Genomic DNA, 23470 nt, shown 5'->3' on the forward strand with positions numbered 1-23470 from the left:
AGCATGGCTCCAGATACCTGTGACATCCTACCAGGACCTTATTGCATCACTCCCAGTCCACCTAGAAGCTGTCCGCACTGCACACTGCGGTTACTCTGGAGATTATCTGGTGGTCATAATAATATGACTTAACTGTGTATATCAGGGGTTAGCAACCTTTGACACTCCAGCTGCTGTGAAACTACAACTCCTAGCATGCACACTTGCTCCCCTGCTCTTGTAACTACCATAGAAGTGAATGGAGCATTCTGGTTGCTGTAGTTTCAGAACAGCTGGAGTGCCGGAGGTTGCTGATTCTAGGTGTATTCATGACTGGTAAAGCATCACCTTGAATATGCGTTTTGTTCTTGACATTTCGTAAAAAATGCATTGAAATCTAACAAGTGCACACAGATCTTCAGATTTGGGTAAGGTAGAAATGTATTTTACTTTGGGCACAAATTTGCCTCATGTTTTTGTGCCTTCCTCTGGATCTAAAGGGGTTTAATGGGGTTATTTTTACTGGTTAAACTGGATGGAGCTGTCATTTGTTTGTTTTCTTCCAAATAAATTGAAAGAAATTACAGTTATAATGTGGAAAATCCAATAAAACCTACTTTATCAGTGTGCCACAGACTTGGTGTTTCAACCTGCAGAATATCCAGGATCTACAGCTAGACTGATATTTCATGCTGACCACTTGATGGCAGCAATGGATTAGAAGTAATCAAAAGACTATTTACACCTTTTAAAAATGGAAGTGGATTAAAAAATTTTATTATTTAAATGCATGCCCCATGTATTGAGTTTTAGTTCAGTTAATTAAATGTAAGTCAGTATAAAATAAATAATGTAGGTTTAAAAATAATAATAAAAATGTGTAGCTGTTTTTTTAATTTAGAAAACCTTCCCCGGGGTGGCCATATTGGAGATGCACACTTATTATCTTATATTGTGTGTATAGGCTATTCCCAGCATGCTCCATTTATTTCATAGTTCTGAGAAAAGCAGAGCAAGCATGCATGCTGGGAGTTGTAGTTTCATAACAGCTGGAGTGCCGCAGGTTGCCCACCCCTGCTATAGACCATGAAGGAGATTTTGTGAGCACTTTATGCCAGCGCAGATGAATGAGTGATTTGATTGAGAAATGTCAGATTATTACAATCTCTAGGAAGTGATGAAGTGCATTAGGAGGCCATACACTTAAAGGGTTTCTGCCCTGAGAAATAACGTTATGTATCTGACTGACATTAGCGATGGGCTAATGTCAGCAGTACATAACAGTATGCTTTATATCTCCCTGCCTGCCGCCGTTCTCCTAAAATAAAGACTTCTTAAATATGCTAATGAGCCTCTAGGTGCTATTAGGGCGTTGCTTCAGCACCTAGAGGCTCGGTCTACGCACCTTTTGGCACGCCCAGGTCCAGTTGATTGACTTTCGAGTTCTCCTCAGTGTCCCGTAAATCCCATGCCTGCGCCGTCCCGTTTAGTATTTAGCGCAGTGAAGGACGCAGCTCCTGCTGCCGGCTTCCTCATTGCGCCGAAGGAAGGAAGCCGGCAGCAGGAGCGCGTCCTTCACTCACTGTGCCTGCGCTGAATACTAAAAGGGAGAGCGTGGGATTTACGGGACAATGAGGAGAACTCAAAAGTCAATCAACTGGACCTGGGCGTGCAAAAGGGTGCGTAGACCGATCCTCTAGGTGCTGAAGCAACGCTCTAGAGATTGCCCCTAGAGGCTCTTTAGCATATTTTAAAAGTCTTTATTTTAAGAGAACGGTGACAGGCAGGGAGTTATAAAGCCCACTGTTATGTACTGCTGACAGTAGCCCATCGCTAATGTCAGTCAGATACATAATGTTATTTCTCATGACGGAAACCCGTTTAATGTAAATTTAGCTGTAAGCCATCTCTCTGACTCCCTCATGCGCTTACACGTTCAGCTCGGCCAAATGTGTATGTGTATTTAACGGGGAGATGGGAGAAAGCTGCTACCAGACACCTCTGACGGCATCTTATGTCCCGGGAGAACAAATAGATCTGGCAAAATATTAATTTGACGATGTCAGGGAGAGTCGGGAGCTCTCCATACACATTAAACAGCCTAACCTACCGCTCTCAGTGCGTACGGCCAACGATACATTAATGTGTGAGAGCCTAAAGAGACCAAGTAGTTTCCCAGGCGATGTATACAGAGCATTACCTTGTGGATGGTGTTATTATCTAGACCTCCAGCTGTACAATAGAGCTGTTATTAACTTGACCACCCTCTAGTGATAACGAAATTACTCTGTTCTTTCTGTGTTAATCTAAACAGCAAAGCTGACTAGTGAACTTCAGAAATCGGATTTAACCTATTATGACTACTCTAGTGGCCAGTGTGAAAACTGGAATATTTTCAATATTGTTTTATGTGAATAGTAACAAAAAAACATGGTTTGGCAGAGAGATTAAATTTTTTTACATCACATTTATTAGAAGGGAAGAATAACTGTATAAAAACCCTGTACTTGTGCTTTGCCTTCACATAGTGCATTCCATACTGAAGGTCTGTATTGCCTAACCTGTTCAGGTAATGTGCAGCCATGTATGCAAACCTATAGCAACCATAAAATGCTAAATTTGGTTGCTGTGGGTGATAGCACCTTTATGCAAAAACGAGAAAAGTATTAAATGCACAGTAATATAATGGCAAGCAATATTTATAAGAAAAAGTATATAATTTATGTTAAATCTTAAGCATGTATTGGTTCCTCATTCTGGCATAGGCTTGGGCAGATGCATTCCGCAGCAGTCCTGATCTAACTGGGGTGGTGGCTGTTTATGAAGACCTGAGACGAAAAGGACTTGAGTTTCCAATGACAGATCTGGACACGCTATCTCCTATTCATACTCCTCAGCCTGTAAGTCCATGATTGGGTAATATGTATCTATCTACTCTTTGTATGTATGTATACGTGCACCAAATTTGGCACATAGGTACATCCGGTGTCCGGGAAGGAAGCATTAGTCTTGAGATATTCCCCAAAAATATAAATATGGCACCATCACATGACCCTTATTGGCCAATAGAAGCTTGTAGCCTTGACATACACACAATTTTACACTAGGTTTCCATAACAACCCAGCCATTTTTCTTCACTGCTATAGATTCCCTTTAAGGGGGTGGGGTGCTGTGGAGGTCACTGTTAAGTGGGTGTGGAACTCTAGAGGTTACTGTGTGGATATCTTTTAATCACACACATCTATCTAATATATAAAGCTGAGTGTGTGTGTGTGTGTGTATATGTATGTCCGCTAAAGGAATCCGCACCGTCGCATTTACAATCACAAAATTTGGCACACAGGTACATCAGGTGTCCGGGAAGGTTTTAGACCAGGTCTCAGCTCTCTAGGATGTACTGTTCCTGAGATATTCCCAAAAAAATGCATTCGCCAATAGAAGCTTGGTCACATGACTCTTATCAGCCAATAGAAGCTTGCAGGCCGTTAGCCTCCACATACAGGTTTACTCTAGGTTTCCATAACAACCCAGCCATTTTTCTTCATCGCTGTAGGTGAGCTTTAAAGGAAATCTGTCACCAGTATAATGGCTATTGAAGAAAAGCCATGGCCTAATAGCTCTTAGTACCTTATTTCAAAATGTGTCTTTGTTCCAGCAATAGATGGTTTTTATGCTCTGAAAATCCAGTTTATTTGGTATGCAAATGAGCCAGTAAGGTGCCCAGAGGGACGTAACTCTTGCAGGAAGGAGCCCAGACACGCCCCCTGCCACAATGTGTCCACCCTCATAAGACTAACTTAAAACTCCGACCCCAGGTCCCGCTAAGTCACGCCCCTGATCCGGATAGGCCACGCCCCATACCACTCCTCAGCCGACGGGGATTGAAAAAAATGTTAAAAATCAACTTCTGTAAACTGCAAGGGTGGGAGGGAGGGTGACTTTCTCCCTGCAGCTCACACTCAGACAGCACGATGCTGCTGTCTTGGACTGAGCTGTTCAAAAGGACATGCCCCCAATCCAGTAAGGCCACGCCCACTCGTCAGTCGACAGATTGAAAAAATTATGTTAAAAATCAATGTCTAGGTCCCGCAAAGCCACCCCCCCCCCCCCCCGATTTAGTTAGGCCACACCTCCTCCCACTCAGCTGACAGGGATTAAAAAAAATGATGGTAAAAATCAGCTTCTATCAAATGGAGAAAAACAGAACTGGATGCACATCCACAAGCTATGCTTTGATCTAATTAACCTTGCTTCTCAGCGCAATATTCAGTGTACTGCCCCCTATAGTGCATGCTTATGCAAGAGGCATTAGTGTACATTTTTATCAAAATGCATAAGCCCACTCACAGCGTCAAGGTTGCCTCTTTGAGTGGGGCCTACTCTAAACTTGGCGCAGCACTGTGCGGAGACCTCCAAATCCTGTGCGGCGACCACCAGCGCCTCAGCACCGCACCAGCAGATGGCGGGATCCAGCATCCAAACGGCACCCCTGCTGCCTAGCAATGCCACCCCAGCACTCGGCCCCACCTACCGATCAGCACAGCACCACAACAACAATGACCGCAGCGCAGCACCATGTGAAAAAAGGTCACCACGCAGTACTGCACCATCTGAACAGTTGTCTAACACAACATGTCCTGGTAACAGCACTCCTCCCATTCGGCACATGTGATTTTTAATTAGCAGGAGTATATGAGTATGAATGGACCTTCCAGCTCTCAGTGGAAGTTCCTTATAGCTTAACTGTGATGGCTAACCTACGGTACTCCAGCTGTTGTAAAACTACGACTCCCAAGATGCCCCCTTGCTTGGCTGCTCTCAGAACTCCATAGAAATGGATGGAGCATGCTGGGAGTCGTAGTTTCACCACAGCTGGATTGCCGGAGGTTAGCCATCACTGGCTTAGGACATGTTGTGTTAGAAAACTGTTCAGATGGTGCAGTACTACCTGGTGGCCTTATTTCACATGGTGCGGTGCTGTGTGGCGGCCATGCAGCTCACACTCAGACATGGGGTTGTTTCGATGCCAAAATTTTGATTCGGTTTCGATACCATAAAAAAGTATTGTGAGACTTGATACCAAACAAAAAAAAAAATTAAAAACGCCCCAAAAAAAAGCTGTGTGCGTTCCGCATTTTATGGAATGTCCGGCCCATAATCGAACAGTCCTATCTTATTTTTTGGGGGGGACAAGGTGACAAAAAAAAAATGGCGAAAGTTTTTAAAAATATTTTAATAGTTTGGACTTTTCGGATGTGGCGATATGTAATATGTTTGTTATATATTTTATATGTAAAATTGGTAATGGGGGTGGTTTATACTTTTTTTTTTTTTAATTTATGATTTTTTTTACTGTTTATTTAATTAGAGTGAATAGGATCTCGCACTCTCCCCGCTGCCCTGGGCTTTGTGCACACAGCAGGGAGATTACCATGGCAGTCAGGGCTTCAGTAGCGTCCTGGCTGCCATGGTAACCGATCGGAGCCCCAGGATTTCACAGCTGGGCTCTGATAAGACGCTGCCACTGCACCACCAATGGGAAGGAGGGGAGAGGGGACCATGTGACCACTGTCACCAATGATTTTAATACTGGGGGGGTTAAGGGGGGGGCGCACTGCTCCACCTTTGATTTTAATACTGGGGGAGGGGGGCGGCGCGCTGTGCCACCAATGATAGTTAACGTTTAATACAGGAGGCTGGGTGCGGGCAGCAGAATCACATAGCCGTCACCCAGCCTCTATGACAGAAAGTTGCAGTTAACCCCCGAGGTTAACTGCTGCTGATCCAGCTTCCTTTCATAGAGGCTGGGCGATTTCTGTGATTCTGCACCCATACTCCTGTATTTGTATTAAATGTTAACTTTTATTGGTGGCGCAGTGCGCCCTCCCCTCCTCCACCCCTCTCTCTCCTCATTTGGTGGCAACGGCGGCACAGGGGGAGGAAGAGAGTGACGCCTTCTCCCCTGTGCTGCTGAGGAAACATGGTGCACGCTGATAGCAGCGCGCTCCATGCTCTGTGATACTAGATTGCACAGCAGCACATCCTAGTATCGAAAAATTTCTAATTCCGGTATCGAGGTTGATAACGGACAAAAGTATTGAAAATTCGATACCCGAAGCAACCCTATTCAGACAGCACAGTGCTGCTGTCTGAGACTGAGCTGTTCAAAAGGAGGACATCCTTGTGTCTGTCCAGGCCCTGCGCCAGATGGAGGACAGGGAGTCTGTTATAGTGGATAGTGTCTTTTAACGACACACACAAACATTAAATGAAATGGATTAAATATACCCGAGCGAAGCCGGGTCCTTCAGCTAGTTAAAATATATAGTCGAAATATACTCTTGTGGAACCGGGTAATTTTGCTAGTCCTTTATAAATAGTTCTCTCATAGGACCAGATTGGAAAGTTGACCGTTGGATTTGAAGGTTGCCAGTCAGTAATGATTGTGCCTCAACTGGCTTAGTATCTAGCGCTGCTACGGTTGTCTGTTCCAACAGCTATAACATGTCACTTGTATGGTCTCCCCCACAGTTTTCATATCGCCAAATTTATCTTTTTGATCTTCATAATGAAAGTGAAAATAGCTTGTGGAAAACTTACATACTAATCCCTAAAAAAGCTAATCATAGCGTACACATAACGTTCACAATACAGTGATTGGCAATCAGTCCATTTGTTACCTGATATTTTAAATATGCTTAATATTGAGCTGTATTACAATACTGAATAAATACCAAAAAAAGTCATACCTAAAACATAAATATGGAAATCAGATGTGCATGCACGTACAGTCATTACTCGCCACAGCTAGATGTGCAATTGCCGTGAAAAGGATTCTGAAAAATGACATTCATACAATGCAGTCAGAATTCTGCACATTGCTTAGGACACGCAGTGGTTTTATTGAAATCACAGCATGCCTGATCTGTTACCTTCAACCTTTTGTTCTTTGCTGTGTTTTAGCTGATAATTTTTCACAACAGCCGCCAGATGTCATGTCTTTTTTTTATGCTGTAGAAGGACCCGACTTCACACGGGTATATTTCATCTATTTCATTTAATGTTTGTGTGTGTTGTTAAGATATCAACAGTATCCCCCATAACAGTGACGTAACAGTGAACTCCAAAGTCCACCACCCATTAACACTGCCTCGCCACTTTAAAATGGGACCTCCACAGCAGCCCATCCCCTTAACTTTGAACTTCAGGGCAGCCTGCCCCTTTTAACAGTGAGTTTAACCGAACCCCACTCCCTTGACAGTGACCTCCTCAGAGGCCCGCCCCCTTAACAGTGACCTCCACAGTACCCTGCTGCCTTAACAGTGACCTCCGCAGCAGTTGCCCCTTTAATAGTGACCCCTGCCCCCTTAACAGTGCTCGCCCCTTTAACAGTGACCTCCACACCGCCCTGCCGCTTTAATGCTAGGGCTACACGACAACATGTGTCGCGCGACATTGTCTCAACAATTTTTATAATAACAGGCTATGGTGTTGCACTGCAACACCATGGATTTTTCTGCGACTGTCGCAGCATGTCACGTCGCAGTGCAATACCATAGACTATCATTATAAAAATGTAGCAGTGACACATGTAGCAGTGTAGTTGTGCAACTTATTGTCACGTGACACATGTCGTGTAGCCATAGCCTAAAGTTGACCTACAACAGTGAAGAAAAATGGCTGGTTTGTTATGGAAACCTAGATTAAAACTGTGTGTATGTGGAGACTAAGGGCCTGCGAGCTTCTATTGGCTGACCGTGTGTATGGCAGTTGGGATATGAAGAGAGAGACTTGCAGGCTTGTATTGGCTAATGCGGGTCATTTTTTGGGAATATCTCTGTAACAGTACGTCCTAGAGAGCTGTGCCCCTAGCCCCCCCCCCCCCCCAAGATTTCTTTCCAGGTAGCAAGGGATGTGTTGTGTATACCAAGTTTTGTTGAAATCGATGGTTGCATTTTTGAGTGATCGCGGAACATACATACATACATACATACATACATCCTTCTTTACATGTACAGATTGTCCTGAATGGGGTTTTCTAAGTGGATGATTCTTAATGAAGCATGAGAATTGTGATGAGCACAGGTAACTTTCTGTGTCTCCACCACTTTCTCAGTCTGCAGTTGCTTCCTCCTCCTCCTCTCTCCATAGACCCGTAAGAGCAGCGTGTCACTTTTTTTTCTCAGTGAGTTGATGAATAATTAGTTCAGGAAGCAGGAGAAGATGAATTTGCTGATAAGTGAAGAAAGGGCCATTTTTTTTTTTTTTTTGTAATAAGATATGTTACAAAGTTTCTTTGGTTTTCTTTTACTATTGAGTGTAAAGTGCCTATTTAAGTTCCTGCACTGCCAAGGACCTCATTGATGCATGTCGTGTGTTATGTCCTGTACAAATCCTCACTTTACTTTTATTATGGGATGAGAAAGAAGGGGATTTGTAACATTTATGAAAAATAACACAAAATTGCAACAAATTTATGTTTTGTGACGTTTATTTGAGAAAACGTATTAATCAATTAAATGACACACACTTAGTTTCCATAATTGTAACAACCTGTACAGTAAGATTAAAGGGGTCTTACGATTTTTTTTTTTTACTGATGACCTATCCTCTGTATAGTAGAAAATGTAAAGTGAAAGCAGCACCAACGTACCATCCAGACTCCCTCAGGAATGCCTCAGCCCATCAGCAACCATGGATCCATAGCGATCACTCCATAAATAGTCCAAACAAAATCGATGGCAGCATATCCTTAAAGTGTTAAAGATGTTTAGACTACATGGTAGTAGAGTAGAGAAAGACTGCGATGTAGTTGAAGCGTTGCACTATCTTTGGCCCTTTCTGTACATTTTTATGGAGCCAACTTGAATAAAGAACCCTTTAAGGATATGCTGCCATCAATTTTGTTTGGGCTATCCTCTGGATAGGTCATCAGTATCAGATCGTTGGGATCCGACACCTGGGACCCTGCCGATCAGCTGTTTAAGAAGGCACTGGCGCTCACAATAGCACTTCAGCCATCTCTCAGCTTTGTCTAAGCCAGTGATGCCACATTCATTGGTCACTTGGCCTAGTTGCAGCTCAGTCTCATTGAAGTGAATGGGGCTGAGCTGCAATACCAAGCACAGCCACTATGCAAAGTACGGCGCTGTGTTTGGTGAGTAGAGAGAAGACTGCAGAGCTGCTGCGAGTGCCAGTGCCTTCTCAAACAGCTGATCGGCGGAGGTCCCCCACCAATCCCCCCACCTATCCAGAAGGTAGGTCATCAATTAAAAAAAATCTCGTAAACCCCTTCAAATGTAAGTTATTGTAGGTGAAATACATATAATAAATGTGAAGTAAATATTGGTCTGCTTACTGCTCTGTAGTTCAAGATGGCAAAAATATAACTTTATTGTCCTATTGTTTCTTCCTCAGAGTTATGTCAAACCTGAAGTTGTGCCGCGACCAGATTTGTCACCACCTAGTACCCTTCAAAGAGGAGGTTCAGTCAGTCACCCCGAGCCACCCCCTTATTCAGGTCCGGCTCAGACAGGAACTTCCGGCGATGCTCCGATAATCCCCACAGCTGAACAGGTAAACGGGACTTCCAGTTATGGGCGGTGAAGAAAAAGGCTAGCAATTGTATCTTTATGGAAAAACCTTGAGAAAAGACGCAGACCCTCTCTGTACCCGTGTCTGTGAGCTGTATCTGGTATTGATGCTGAACCTCTTTTCCCATTTTATAACCCCAGAAACCTCTTTAATTCCGTTTTTAGGTACTATAATGGTATCTGCTCTGTAATGTGACCCTATATAGCCAATTTATTAGTTTCAGCTTCTTCTGAAGCTCTATTAAATTAAGTCTCGTTCAGTGCATCTTAGGGATGATATCAGAAGGAACTTATGTGAAATAGAATAATGTGACTCTTCTGTGTGTGTTCTCTATCGGGACTATAACAGATCCATATGCCCAATCCAAGAGACTCCGTGCATGACTAGAAGTCTATTCAGATGTGGGAGTGAGAAAAACTGAATGCTCAGTGTGACCATCTGTGTGCAGTTTTCCATCAATCCATTTTTTTGTGGTTGGAAAAGTAATGTGAAAAAGGGCTGAAAGTTTTTTTTTTTTTTTTTTTTTATATATATATTTATGACCTATCCTCAAAATCGGCTAATCTGATATTGATGACCTATCCTGAGGATAGATCATCAATGTAAAAAAAAAAAATCGACAACCCCTGTGTGTGTGTGTGTGTGTGTGTGTGTATATGTATATGTGTATTATGTGTGATATATATATATATATATATATATATATATATATATATATATATATAAATTTTTTTTTTTTTTTTTTTATAAAACTGAGTTAAAGGGATTCTCTCCCCTCCCATAAATTATCACCTATCCACGCTTGCTGGGATTTGACGCAGGAAGTACAGAGCATAGTGGACGGACCTGGTTACTGCAGCAGTTACCACTGTAACCAGCTCCGTCCACTACAGAATGGATATAGCCGTGTAGTTTCACTGCTGCCGTCCGATGCCAGAGCTGCTGCAGAACAGCCGATGAGCAGGGTTGTGGGGTGTCGAACCCATGCCGATTTAGATTTTAATGGTCTATCCAGAGCATAAGAAATAAATATAATAATCCTGGAAAATCCATTTAAAGATGAATTCATTGACGAGCACAATGTACGCTTTGCATTGTAAGGAAAGTCAGGCAGCTCGTCCTCCCTGATACCGCCAGTTTCCATGACATTTATAGTAATTTAATTTTATGTAGATTGAATGGATAAAATGAGGATGTCGTAAAGTAATTGAAATATCTCTTGGCCATGGCCCATCTCCCACAATTGGTTATGTCGAGAACCTGTGTACGTTCAGTACCCTAGGCAGATCTCTTGGGAGTAATATCTCCATATGATGGAACTGAATAAGAAAACTGTACCTGTACCACACCATTGCATGCAAATAACGATTTCGAAAGATGATTGCAAATTCTGCCATTTCCCTTGTGACAAAGCCTTTGCTATGCAAAATGTCACTCTCCAGCTGGCCTGGAATTACCACCATCTGTATTTTCTGGCACTTATTTGCAAATCAAGGTTTTTGATGTTGATCCTTATTGATTCTTACTTTTTTTAAATGTGTGAAGTAACATTTTGTGCTGGCCAAGATTGATAGTGTTAAAGGGGTTATCCTATGAAAATCAGATGTCATATTGGACATGACTAAAGCTAGAACCATCCCTGTACCTCACATGGATCCAGAGATCTCCCTATTAATTGCTCCAACTGCCCTGCTATTTTTATTTCAAGCTGGCAGCTCAGGGGCATGTGACCTTTCTACTGCAGCTTTGCCACTCCCCCCAGTTAAGGGGTGTGTCCTTTCCGCTGCATCTTTCTCCCTATCAAAGCTCAGGGGGCATGTTCTTTCAAGGGGTGGGGGGGCCTTTTTTTGCTGTATCTCTCTCTGTATCACAGCTAAGGTTGTGTGTCCTTTCTGCTGCATCTTTCCCTATGACAGGGTTCCTCAGGATAGGTCGTCAATATCTGATATCTGGGTTCCGACACCGCCTCCCCTGCCGATCAGCTGTATGAAGAGGGAGGCTTCCACTTCATTACACTGAACGTCATCTCGGAAGTGCAGTGTAATTGCACTTGAATGGAGCGAGCACTTGTAATTACATGAAGTCACCGCTGCAAGGGAGAAGACGCGTAATGTAATGAAGAGGAAGGAACATTCGCAGGGAGCGTGGTCTCCTCTTTAAACAGCTGATTGGCTGGGGGTCTAGGGTGCCACATAGGTCATCAATATATACTGTCTGCACAACCCCTTTAAAGAGTAACTAAACTTTTAATTAACTTTTTGATAAAATGTCCCAAATGCCCAAATGATACTTTTTGTAATATACTTGATTAATGCATTTAGAATTTTTAATAGAGATATTCCCCCCAAAGCGCACCTTTCCCTGTGCGCTTAAAGAGGACCTTTCATCTGTTTTACTTATAGGAGCTAAATACCTGTACTTGCAGGGTACCCCCCGCTGAGGCTGCCACCCATTTATTTTTTAATAATTTTTTTTTTTAAACATCGCTCCTACGCTCCGCTGCGCCCTCCTGAAGTTTTCGCGCTCAGTATGGAGGAGGAGGAGACGCCAGGGTTTGGATCACGGCACAGCCAGGGAGAAGGAGACTCCCATTGAGAAACCCTGGCGTCTCCTCCTCCCTGTACCGATGTTCAGTATGAGCATACTGAGTGCGAAAACTTCAGGAGGGAGCAGCGGAGCGTAGGAGCTATGGTTAAAAAAACAACTGGGTGCCAGCATCAGCGGGGGGTACCCCGCAAGTACAGGTATTTAGATCCTATAAGTAAAACGGATGAAAGGTCCTCTTTAAAATCCGTTTTCTGAATGGCACTCTACAGTTTATGAATGGGGCCACAGCTCATGGAGTATGGTCAGGAGCCCATATTGCTGCTCCTGCCTGTACCCCCCACCCCCCCACCCAGAGGTTTACTTTATCCAGGCATAGCACATGGGTACCCAGTAACCATGTGCTTTGCCAGGATTATCTGAGCGGAGCGGGCTCCTGCTTCACTAAACTAAGGGCTGACTTGCAGGACTTCAAGCCTAGTGAAGCAGGCACAGGCAGGAGCCGCTCCGCTCAGCTAATCCTGGCATATAGGTTACAGGGTACTCATGTGCAATGCCAGCATTTAGTAAACCTCCTGGGGGCACAGGCAGGAGCAGAAATGTGTGCTCCTGCCCGTACTCCATGCGCTGTGGCCCCATTCATAAACTGTAGACTCTGTACACCGCTGAGAAGGGGGGGGGGGGGAGATGATATCTCCTATAAAAATAAAAAAAATACATCAATCAACTATATTACAAAAAGTATTATTAGGGCATTAGGGACATTTTATAAAATATTTCCAGACTTTTTCACTTTCATCTACAGAACATGCCATGGTGATTTAGATTCTGAAAGTGCTGTCTTTTCACTCTGCACGGTACCGTAATCTCCTGGTTTTCTGATAAGGTACGGGTGTAGACTGTAGTAGCAACCAGCAGAACATATAAATAATATAGAATACAATATGCAAAGCAGAATTTATAATAAATAGTTTCCATGGTGACGTTTACTGCAATCAGAACCTTTTATATTATTTAATGTTTGTGGTTACATTTTATCAAGCTTAACTAACATGCTCCTGGATAATATGTATATCGTATGTGTTTATATTTTGTATATAATTTGCATTATGTCTGTGGCAGATAGCGAAGCTGCACAGTGAATTGGAGGTGGTGAACGGAAACGTGAAAGTCATGTCTGAGATGTTGACTGAATTGGTTCCCCAGAAGGCGTCACCGTCTGATTTGGAGTTACTGCAGGTCGGAAGCATGAAGAACTCTACTATCATAAAGCCATGCCTTATTTTCTTGATGCCAGATTTGTGATGCATATTGTTCATGTGGATTTGTTCTGTATTTTTATGAGAGCGCTTTCACAGGCACCGTATAGATTTTTTTTAATGTGGTTTTTGAAGCCAAAACTATGAGTAAAAAATGAAGAGAAATAGAATCTTCCCTGTATACACAGACTCGTTACTTTACATTCCTTGCTTTGACTTCAAAAGCTATTTCAAAACAGCATTGGTGGAAGCACGCACATTAAGACCTCTTGCACACGAATGTATTTTCATTCCGTGTCCGTTCCGTTATTTTTGCAGACCGTATACTGAACGATTGATTTCAACGGGTCCGAAAAAAAAAACCAGAAGGCACTCTGTGTGCATTCCGTTTCCGTATATATCCGTTCCGCTAAAGAATAGAACTTGTCTTATTATTGTCCGCATAACAGACAAGGATAGTACTGTTCTATTTGGGGCCAGCTGTTCTGTTCCGCAAAATATGGAATGCACACGGATGTCAACCATATTTTTTGCGGATCCGTCTTTTGCGGACCGCAAAATACATATGGCCATGTGCAAGAGGCCCAAGACACAGAATATCGCCTTGTTTTCTCAATAATAAAAAAAAAACAAAAAACACAGTTGCCGTATTTTCACCCTATAAGATGCACCAGACAATAAGATACGCCTAGGTTTTAGAGCAGGAAAATAAGAAAAAAATATATTTTTCATTAGACTTCAGATCAGACTCCCAGTCGTTATCAGACCCCAAAATCAGTCCCCCAATCTTCATCAGATCAGAGGAAAAAAGTGCATCTTATGGAGCAAAAATGTTTAATTTAAAAGCTGCATCAACAACAAAAAAAAGCACCTGCACATGTTAATGTTGTCCTATGGCACAGGATAGATCGGCACTGCTGGGGCGCACGTCGATTGATGGAACAGACGCCCACGTTCCCCATTTGAAAGGACCAGACCTGCTGCCAGAGATAGTCTAGTGCTTGTACTCTGCTATCTCCAGCAGCCACGTTGAATGGAGTGGTGCCCTCTGAATGCACAGTGCTTTCTATTGACTTAGTGGAATACTGTGGCTTGCGGTGTACGGTTACAATTACACAGCCACCGTGTCACAGCTGCCCCGTGCGGTCGTACCCCAAAGTTGAGGCCACTGTGGCAGAGACATTGTGATTTTTCAATTGATTATTAAATGGCTGCACAATTTTACTGGAAATCGGCAATTTGTTACCTAGCTTTCACAGACATAGATAAAACTAAGAAAATGAATGAAAAAAGGCAACACTTTCATAATAGAAGTAGTAAATGTTCATTTTGTAAGTGACTAAGCTGTCCTGTTTCTGATTATCACTGTCAGGCCACATGCACACAATCAGATTTTTGGTCCACGTCCGATCCTCATTCTTTTGTTGATTGCACGTGAAGCGTATTCATTTCTATAGGCCACAAAAAATATCATCCGTGTGCTGTCTGCATCCAGAACACGTCATATTCTTGTCTTTTGTGGACAAGAATAAACATTGCTACAATAGGGCCCACAGAAAGTGTGGGATGCATATTTTGTAGACCGCACCATGGCTGTGTACAGGAGGCCTTTTTTGTATCCACGCGTCCTATCTTATGGCAGCAGGATAAACGGAAAACTTTCCTAATGTTGTGCATCCTTAGTGAATCTTTTTTAATGCTGTCACTTTCACTGACTTCAGCAATACTTGTTTTGTTCCTAGGAATTGAACCGTACATGCCGATCCATGCAGCAAAGAGTCCTGGAGCTCATACCTCGAGTGACCCATGAACAGCTCACAGAGGAGCTTCTTATTGTGAATGACAACCTCAATAATGTTTTCCTTCGCTATGAGAGGTAAGCACTGGACGTCTGCTGCCATTGTCTGGTGGTTCTGCTATTGAGGGCGGTCAGGTCTTGAATCTTGTGTCATGAATGGCAGACAGGCGCATCTGCGGCTGATACTAGCTGTTACATACAGCTGATATCCTAGTGCAGCTGTTAACTCTTAGCTCTACAGTTTAACCCTTTTAGATGCAGCAGTCAGTAGCAACCAAATAATCTAAAGGGTCTAACAAAGGTACTGTCACTACTATGTGCATCCTACAATGGTATTGTGGGGTGCTGATGGGCTGTCATGGCAGTGGCCCCCCATGTATGCCATCTTAGTCCACCCATTAATTAGATCCTGCCAGAAGCAGTCTAATAAAGTGTATATCAGCATTGGGGTGCCAGGAATAATGCACTGTTAGAAATATTACTGTGTATTGTGCCCTGTGCTGGGTAATTCTCTTACAGGAACTAAAAGAAAATGTAAAATAAAATCTCTTAAAATTTTTATGCATTAATCTGTGAAATAAAATAAAAAATCCACGTCCGTAACGACCCTTACCCCAATAAAAACAATGTGGGATGTGCTGCTGCTGTTTTGTCATCTTGCCAACAAAAAATTTAATAAAAAAACATCAAAAAGTTGTATGTAGCCTGAAATAGTACCAACTACAGCCCCCCCCCCCCCCCCCGAAAAAACAAGCCCTTTCACAGCTTTGTCGACAGTCATAGATTTCAGCATGTGATGACAATTACTATTTTGCAAGTGCTATTACATAGTAAAACGGAAAACAAAAACTATAGAAATTTGGTATCACCGTAAGGCCTCATGCAAACGACCGGTGTGTGCACCAGTGGCCGTTGACTTTCAATGGGTCCGTTGAAAACTCGGAAAATGCACCATTTTTCATCCGCCTTTGTGATCTGTGTATCCTGTCTGTCAAAAAAATGACCTGTCCTATTTTTTTTTTTACAGACAATGGTTCACGGACCCATTCAAGTCAGTGGGTCCGTGAAAAAACACGGATGCACACAAGATTGGCATCCGTGTCCGTAGGCTACTTTCATACAGACGGATCCGACGATCCGTCTGCATAAAAGCTTTTACAGAGCTGAGTTTTCACTTTGTGAAAACTCAGATCCGACAGTATATTCTAACACAGAGGTGTTCCCATAGTGATGGGGACACTTCAAGTTAGAATATACTACGAGCTGTGTACATGACTGCTTCCTGGCAGCACCCGATCTCTTACAGGGGGCTGTGATACGCACAATTAACCCCTCAGGTGCCGCACCTGAAGGGGTTAATTGTGCGTATCATAGCCCCCTGTAAGAGATCAGTTTTAATTTCATTGGTGGCCAGTGCGGCCCCCTCCGGCCCCCCTCCCTCTATTGTATTAATATCATTGGTGGCCAGTGCGGCCCCCCCCCTCCCTCCCTTTATTGTATTATCATTGGTGGCCAGTGTCTGATCGGTAACCATGGCAACCATGATGCTACTGCAGTCCTGGTTGCCATGGTTACTTAGCAATATTAGAAGCATCATACTTAACCGGCTGCGCTGTGTGTGACCGGCCGGGCGCTCCTCCTACTGGTAAGGGACAGATCATGAAGCAATGCGCCGCACAGACCTGTCACTTACCAATAGGAGGAGCTCCCGGCCGGTCACAGCGCAGCAGGTAAGTATGATGCTTCTAATATTGCTAAGTAACCATGGCAACCTGGACTGCAGTGAGATCCTGGTTGCCATGGTTACCGATCGGAGCCCCAGCGATTAAACTGGGACTCCGATCGGAACTCTCTGCTGCCACCAATGATAGGGAAGAGGGGTGGCCACCAATGATATTAATACAATAGAGGGAGGGGGGGCCGCACACTAGCCACCAATGACAATACAATAGAGGGAGGGAGGGGAGACGGGGGGGGGGGGGGGTGAAGCGGCCCGCACACTAGCCACCAATGATATCGTTACAGGGGGCTATGATAAGCACAATTAACCCCTTCAGGTGCGGCACCTGAGGGGTTAATTGTGCGGATCACAGCCCCCTGTAAGAGATCGGGTGCTGCCAGGCAGCAGGGGGCAGTCATGTACACAGTTCGTAGTATATTCTAACTTGAAGCGTCCCCATCACCATGGGAACGCCTCTGTGTTAGAATATACTGTCGGATATGAGTTTTCATGATGTAACTCAAATCCGATGGTATATTCTAACATAGAGGCGTTCCCATGGTAATGGGGATGCTTCAAGTTAAAATATACCATCGGATTGGAGAAAACTCTGATCCGATGATATAATAGGGACTCCTGACTTTACATTGAAAGTCAAAAGGGGACGGATCCGTTTGACGTTGACACAATATGGTGCAATTGCAAACGGATCCGTCCCCATTGACTTGCATTGTAAGTCAGGACGGATCCGTTTGGCTCCGCACGGCCAGGCGGACACCAAAACGACTTTTTCCTTCATGTCCGTGGATCCTCCAGAAATCAAGGAAGACCCACGGAAGGAAAAACGGACACGGATCACGGAACTATGGAACCCGTTTTTGCAGATCGCCCAAAAAAACGGTTGTGTGCATGAGGCCTAATTGTACTGACCTGCAGGATAAAAGCAACATTTATGCCACAGCACAACCTTTAAAAAGGGCTGATAAAAGTTAAAAAGATGTGTGTACTCCAAAATGGTGACATTGAAGAATATAACGCCTTCATGGCTTTTGAATCTGATGAAAAAGAGAAACTTATGTGAATTTGCATTTGCTTTCAGGTTTGAGAGAATGTTTGTTGGTCAGACTGGTAGAGCCGCAGAAAACCAGGTAAATATATGGAATGTTAATTATCAGGAAAAACAAGACTAGATATACATACTGTGAAAGCCCACATTTAGTATGCTCAGCGATCGCCAGGTTTTTTATGCGCTGCACTCACGCCGCACTATGGGGGAGATTTATCATAGCACGGGGGCGTAGGCCGGGCTGTGATACCCAGGCACGCTTCCGGATGCTACGCGTAATTTATGATGAGGCATACGTACTTCAACTGAATTCTGTGCCAGTTTGTAGCGGACATAGATTTCAGTGTTCTATGCCAGAAAACTGGCGAAGAAGATGATAAATTTGGTGGGGTCTCATGGCCCTCCCCACCCCTGCCACTTCCCCTTTTTGAGAAAGTGGCGAGGCCAGTGGAGAAACGCCACTTGCGCAAAAACATTGACGGAAGTAGTATTGAAAAGGTTGCAAGCACGCAGTTTCTGACTTCTTCAAACCAAAAATGCGGCATATCCCAGTAATAAATCTGGCCCTATGTGTTACCATTACCTTGCATGTTGTCATAATCTCACAACAGCCATGCAACAAAAATGTGCATATATATATATATATAATAGTATATAAGTGGATGAATTTCCTTGTATAATTTTAATTCTGAACGCAGTCTGGTATTGTATTTCTTTTTCTTCCCTACTGGAGCATATGTCAGATATATCGGCTTCCAGCTCTATACAGTAATCTACCACATAGGTGTCTGATACTACACTATTAATGGCGGGAATTTCCAGGAAAAGTCTCAAAGTTCCGGTCATTCCATTTCCATCGATGGCGTGACCTTCATTTGATGCAATCTACACATGAAAACGTGAATCAGAAGCTGTATCTATTTCTGGATAACTGCGATTTTCCTCTTCTTTTATTTTGGTCTCAACATACAGTCCGTTTCGATTGTGTGAATGATTATCTTCTCAGCAAAGATAAAATAAAGTTAGGCACTCCGTAGGAATTACGTCAAGTATCGTGTTGATCTTTATTTGGTTTCCATATACAAGGCAACTTATTTGTGTACATGTCACGTTTCAGTCCTACATGGACCTTTTTCAGACACTAGTTGCCATAAGAAGAAAAGAGGGAAAAAGTGGTTTGAGGAAGATGACTTGTCACCATGTGACCACGTAATTCCTACGGAGTGCCTACGTTTATTTTATCTTTGCTTACTATGGGGGTGGGACCCCACAACTAGAGCGCCCAACCAATAGGACACGAGTGCCACATCCCACTAAAAGTGAGGATCTTCTCAGCCACTGTGGATCCAGTCACAGTAGGGGTTAATTGCTTTTTCTGTGTGCTCACCTTGGCTTCTGGTGCAGCCAGTGGCGGATCCGGGGGACAACGGGGCAATTGCCCCCCCCCCCCCGAGCTGGTGGCGGCAGCGGGGCACAGGGAGATGAGCGCTTCCATTGTGGAAGCACTCATCTCCAGTCATCTGTATCGCCGTCCTCAGGACAGCGATACAGATGCCTGCCTGTGCTGCGGCAGGGAAGGGAGAGGCATGTCCCTTTCCCTTCCTCTGATAGGCTGCCGGCCTAGTGCCTGCAGCCTATCAGAGGCCGGCGCAGGCGGCGCGATTACGTCATCGCGCCACCGGAGCCATACAGCGTGGGACACGGGCCAGAAGAGGCCTGCATCGCATCGCTGACATGGAGGTAAGTAATGTGTTTTTTTTTTTTTTTTTTTCATTATATACAATACTTTTACTGGCACCTGGGGGCTGTTATTACTGGCACAGGGGGGCTGTTATTACTGGGGGCTGCTATTACTGGCACAGGGGGGCTGTTATTACTGGGGGCTGTTATTACTGGCACAGGGGGGCTGTTATTACTGGGGGCTGCTATTACTGGCACAGGGGGGCTATTATTACTGGCACATGATTGGGGGCACTATAGGGGCATCTACTGAGGCCACAAAGAAGGGGTATTTTATATGGGCTCTCTGTACAGTACAATTTTATACTGGGACACATTATGGTGGGTACTATGGGGAAGGGGGGTGAGGAGTACTATGGGGTCATCTACGGGGGGCACTAACAAGGGGTATTTTATACTTGCAAATTATGGGGGACACTGAGGGCATCTACTGGAGCATTTTATACTGGTACATTATGGGGGGCACTAGGAGGAAGGAGGGTGTGGAGCACTATGGGGTCATTTACTAGGGGCACTATATAGGGGTATTTTATACTGGCACATTATGGGGGCACTATGGGGACATTAGCTCAACTGGGGGCATTACAAAGGGGTATTTTTTGCACTGTCACATTATAAGGAGAATTATTTCTACTGGGGGGCATTATGGTGGGCTTTATTACTCACCTATGGTATGAGCCCCCTAGTAGCAGCACCATCCTCTCCCTGCTCTGCTATCCCTCTGCCCTTTCTCCAAATCCTTATTATGAAATCTTTCTCATTAGGATAAAACACATCAGCTCCGCCGAGCCCCCGGCCAAAGTGTGGAAGTGGCGTCCGAGATCCCCAAGGGCCAAGCCAAGTAACTGTTCATGTGAAATATGATTGTTATACACATATAGCCTACACTGTGTAGTCTGTTCTATAAGCACCATTGTTTTGTGGCGGCGGACAGAAAATAATCTGAAAGTGCCCCTCCCGAGACCAGGCTCTGGATCCGCCACTGGGTGCAGCCTATGGGGAATCAAATCATCCCTATTTGAATTGCAGTTATCTCTGCAGAAAAGTTAATTATTTTATTGAAATCTCTAATTTTGAATGTTTTGTTTTAATGCAGTTCGCCCCATGCCCACCATATTCAGTGTTCTTACCGCACATACATGTCTTATCTGCTGCCATTTGCATAATAGTATTTTGATAGTATAATCAGTACCATTATTCAAGATACCATGAAAATAGCCCTTGAATCAAAAGATCTAACCTATTTTTTCCGATATTTCAATGTATTATTTTTATAATGGATCACTTAAATAGGCTATCCACCTTTTCCTAACAGGGTTTGGTCACTTCAGTAAGTAGAGAAAGTTAATACAAGGCCCTTACTAATGAGAGTCATGAATAAGAACGTTGTTGTTTGAAACGCGTAGACTGACAAGGGCATCACTGGTTATTAATCATTCTGTACCTCTGTACCTGATATATCGCATGACCAAATAAATGAACCTACGACTTCCACAATTTTGAGTGCCAGATTTCCTTCCTTTCAACCTATTATAACAAGGCTTCATCCTTTATATCCGTGCACCTTGCAAGAAAAGGCAGGTGAGCTGGAATCCAATTATCTAGAGAGTTACTAATGTATTGTTATTATCTATATTGCTTTCTTTGCTGGCTGGATTCATTTTTCCATCACATTATACACTGCTGGTTTCCATGGTTATGACCATCCTGCAAGCCATCAGCTGTGGCCATGCTTGCATACTATAAGAAAGTGTCTGCCAGGACAGTGGGAGCTCACATAGGCTGGTGCTTTTTTCTATATTGTTCAAGCATGGCCACCGCTGATGGATTGCAGGGTGGTCATAACCATAGAAACGAGCAGTGTATGATGTGATGGAAAAATGAATCCAGCCAGCAAAGGAAGCAATATGGACAATCGCAATACATTAGTAAATGGTTTGTATTAACTTTCTCTACATGATGAATGCGATTTGCTGAAGTGAGACTACCCCTTTAAGTGATGGTCTATCCTCAGGATAGGCCTTCACTACATCACCAGTGGGGGTCTGACACCCCAAATCCCCCACCAATCAGCTAGTCATGGCCTATCCTGAGCAGTCACAACAGCTGGTCCTCTCCTTTTCTGGTTGTCACACCAAGGCCTCTCTTCCCCGGTTTTCTTACCTCCTACACTTCAGTAGTGCACCCAATGCTGGCAGAAACCTATATATGAGCAATAAATATAGCTTTCTGCCTTGGACTCTGTTGAAAGTGCAGTCATTATGAGAGCCGCTGTGTGTCCAGAGTAACACTATAAATACTTTGATCTAATTGTCTTGTGCTGCTTTTTAATTACATAACGTCTGATTTGCAACCCACGCAAAAAATGTAAATTTGGAATTCAGCTGGACCCCTGTTATCAGATATTAATATGTTACGTTGGCCTATATGAAAGATGTATACGCTGTTATGTGAGGGCAGGTGTGAGATATTAGATTGGCATGCACAAACCAGCAGAAATGTGTTACTCAGCGTTACATTTACAGTGAAAGGGAGTCAGCACTGATCATGCAAAACTGCTGCCAGCACTAGATAGCGGCTGGAGGGAGCAGTAGAAACTTACCTTTTGTGGAATTTTTATTACCAGTAGAGATGACAAAATTAATTCATAAGAATCGATTTGCCTCATCAAGCAGAGTTCTGCATCTGTAAACAGGTGTCCCCAAGGCTGAGGACACACCCCTTGCCGCTTGATTGAGAGACAGAAAATCAGTGTGGGCCCTAATAATTTCGCACAAGCACAGAGGCTGTGCTCCCACTACCGGAGCAGTGACTGCTACACTTCTGTGTAGCGGCACATGAACAGTCTCTGCACCGGAAGCAGAAGAGCACTTCACTGTTTCTATTCGGGGCAGCGTCGCCGGAGCGAGATTGTCAGAGCTGGCTGGGATGTCCAACCCTGTCAATCAAATGGCAGGGGAGCATCCTTAGCTTCAGGGACACCCCATCATAAGTGCAGAGCTCTGTTTGATGAGACAAATCGATTTGCTGATCTCTGATCAGGAGTCGTGTGAATATGAACTTTTATTCTGGCAGATTCTGCTACTTGAAGTGCTCCAGAGGCGGTGCTTCACTTTCAAGTGCTCTCTGGATTGAGCTGTCACTCAGAGCCAAGGGATGGCACCGTGTGACAGCTCTAGCATCCAATCAGGAGGCCACTAAAGCTGTCACTCACAGCAGAGGGGAGGGGATCTGAAACAGCTCAATGCAGGGAGAGCACTTGACAGTGAAGCCCCGCCCTGAATACTTGCAGGTGCTGAATAAAAGTTCATATTCACACTGCTCCTGATAATAAAAGCTCCACAAAAGGTAATATATAAATAAATAAAAAAAAAATATATATATATATATATATATATATATATAAATAGTAAATGGTATCCATGGTCTCAGAAAACCTATTATATGTATGAATTCTTTTGGCCTTTCAGTGATTTCTGGGTTTCTCAGCACCAGATTGCATCACCATATTTCAGTGGTGAAGAACTTTTATGAATATTTTATATGAAGCAGCTGAATTCTGTGACTTGTGATCTAGCCCGTGAAAGCTTTGATTGTGCAGGGACATTGTAGACCTGCTGGTGCTGCAGCAGTTCTGGTATCCTGCTTGATTTAAGAATGGCCCTTATTATAATACAGTTTTGTCCTTGTAGGCAGCTCTACTGATACTGAGATATTTCTCATTGCTTTTATATGTATCGTTGGTTATTGCACATCAAACCAATTACTT

General features: G+C 43.7%; 1 protein-coding gene across 1 annotated transcript in view; it reads left to right on the plus strand.

Annotated features, from left to right (window-relative positions):
• TOM1 (target of myb1 membrane trafficking protein) overlaps window positions 1–23470 on the plus strand; it is a 118328-nt gene that overhangs the window by 44311 nt on the left and 50547 nt on the right. Inside the window, exons 5-9 of the mRNA XM_044300413.1 lie at window positions 2745–2879; window positions 9398–9556; window positions 13241–13357; window positions 15120–15253; window positions 17995–18043. Of these exons, the coding sequence (XP_044156348.1) occupies window positions 2745–2879; window positions 9398–9556; window positions 13241–13357; window positions 15120–15253; window positions 17995–18043 (594 nt within the window). The remainder of the gene's footprint in view (window positions 1–2744; window positions 2880–9397; window positions 9557–13240; window positions 13358–15119; window positions 15254–17994; window positions 18044–23470) is intronic.

This window comes from Bufo gargarizans, chromosome 7 (genome assembly GCF_014858855.1).
Source record: "Bufo gargarizans isolate SCDJY-AF-19 chromosome 7, ASM1485885v1, whole genome shotgun sequence".
NCBI classification, from domain to species: Eukaryota; Metazoa; Chordata; class Amphibia; order Anura; family Bufonidae; genus Bufo; species Bufo gargarizans.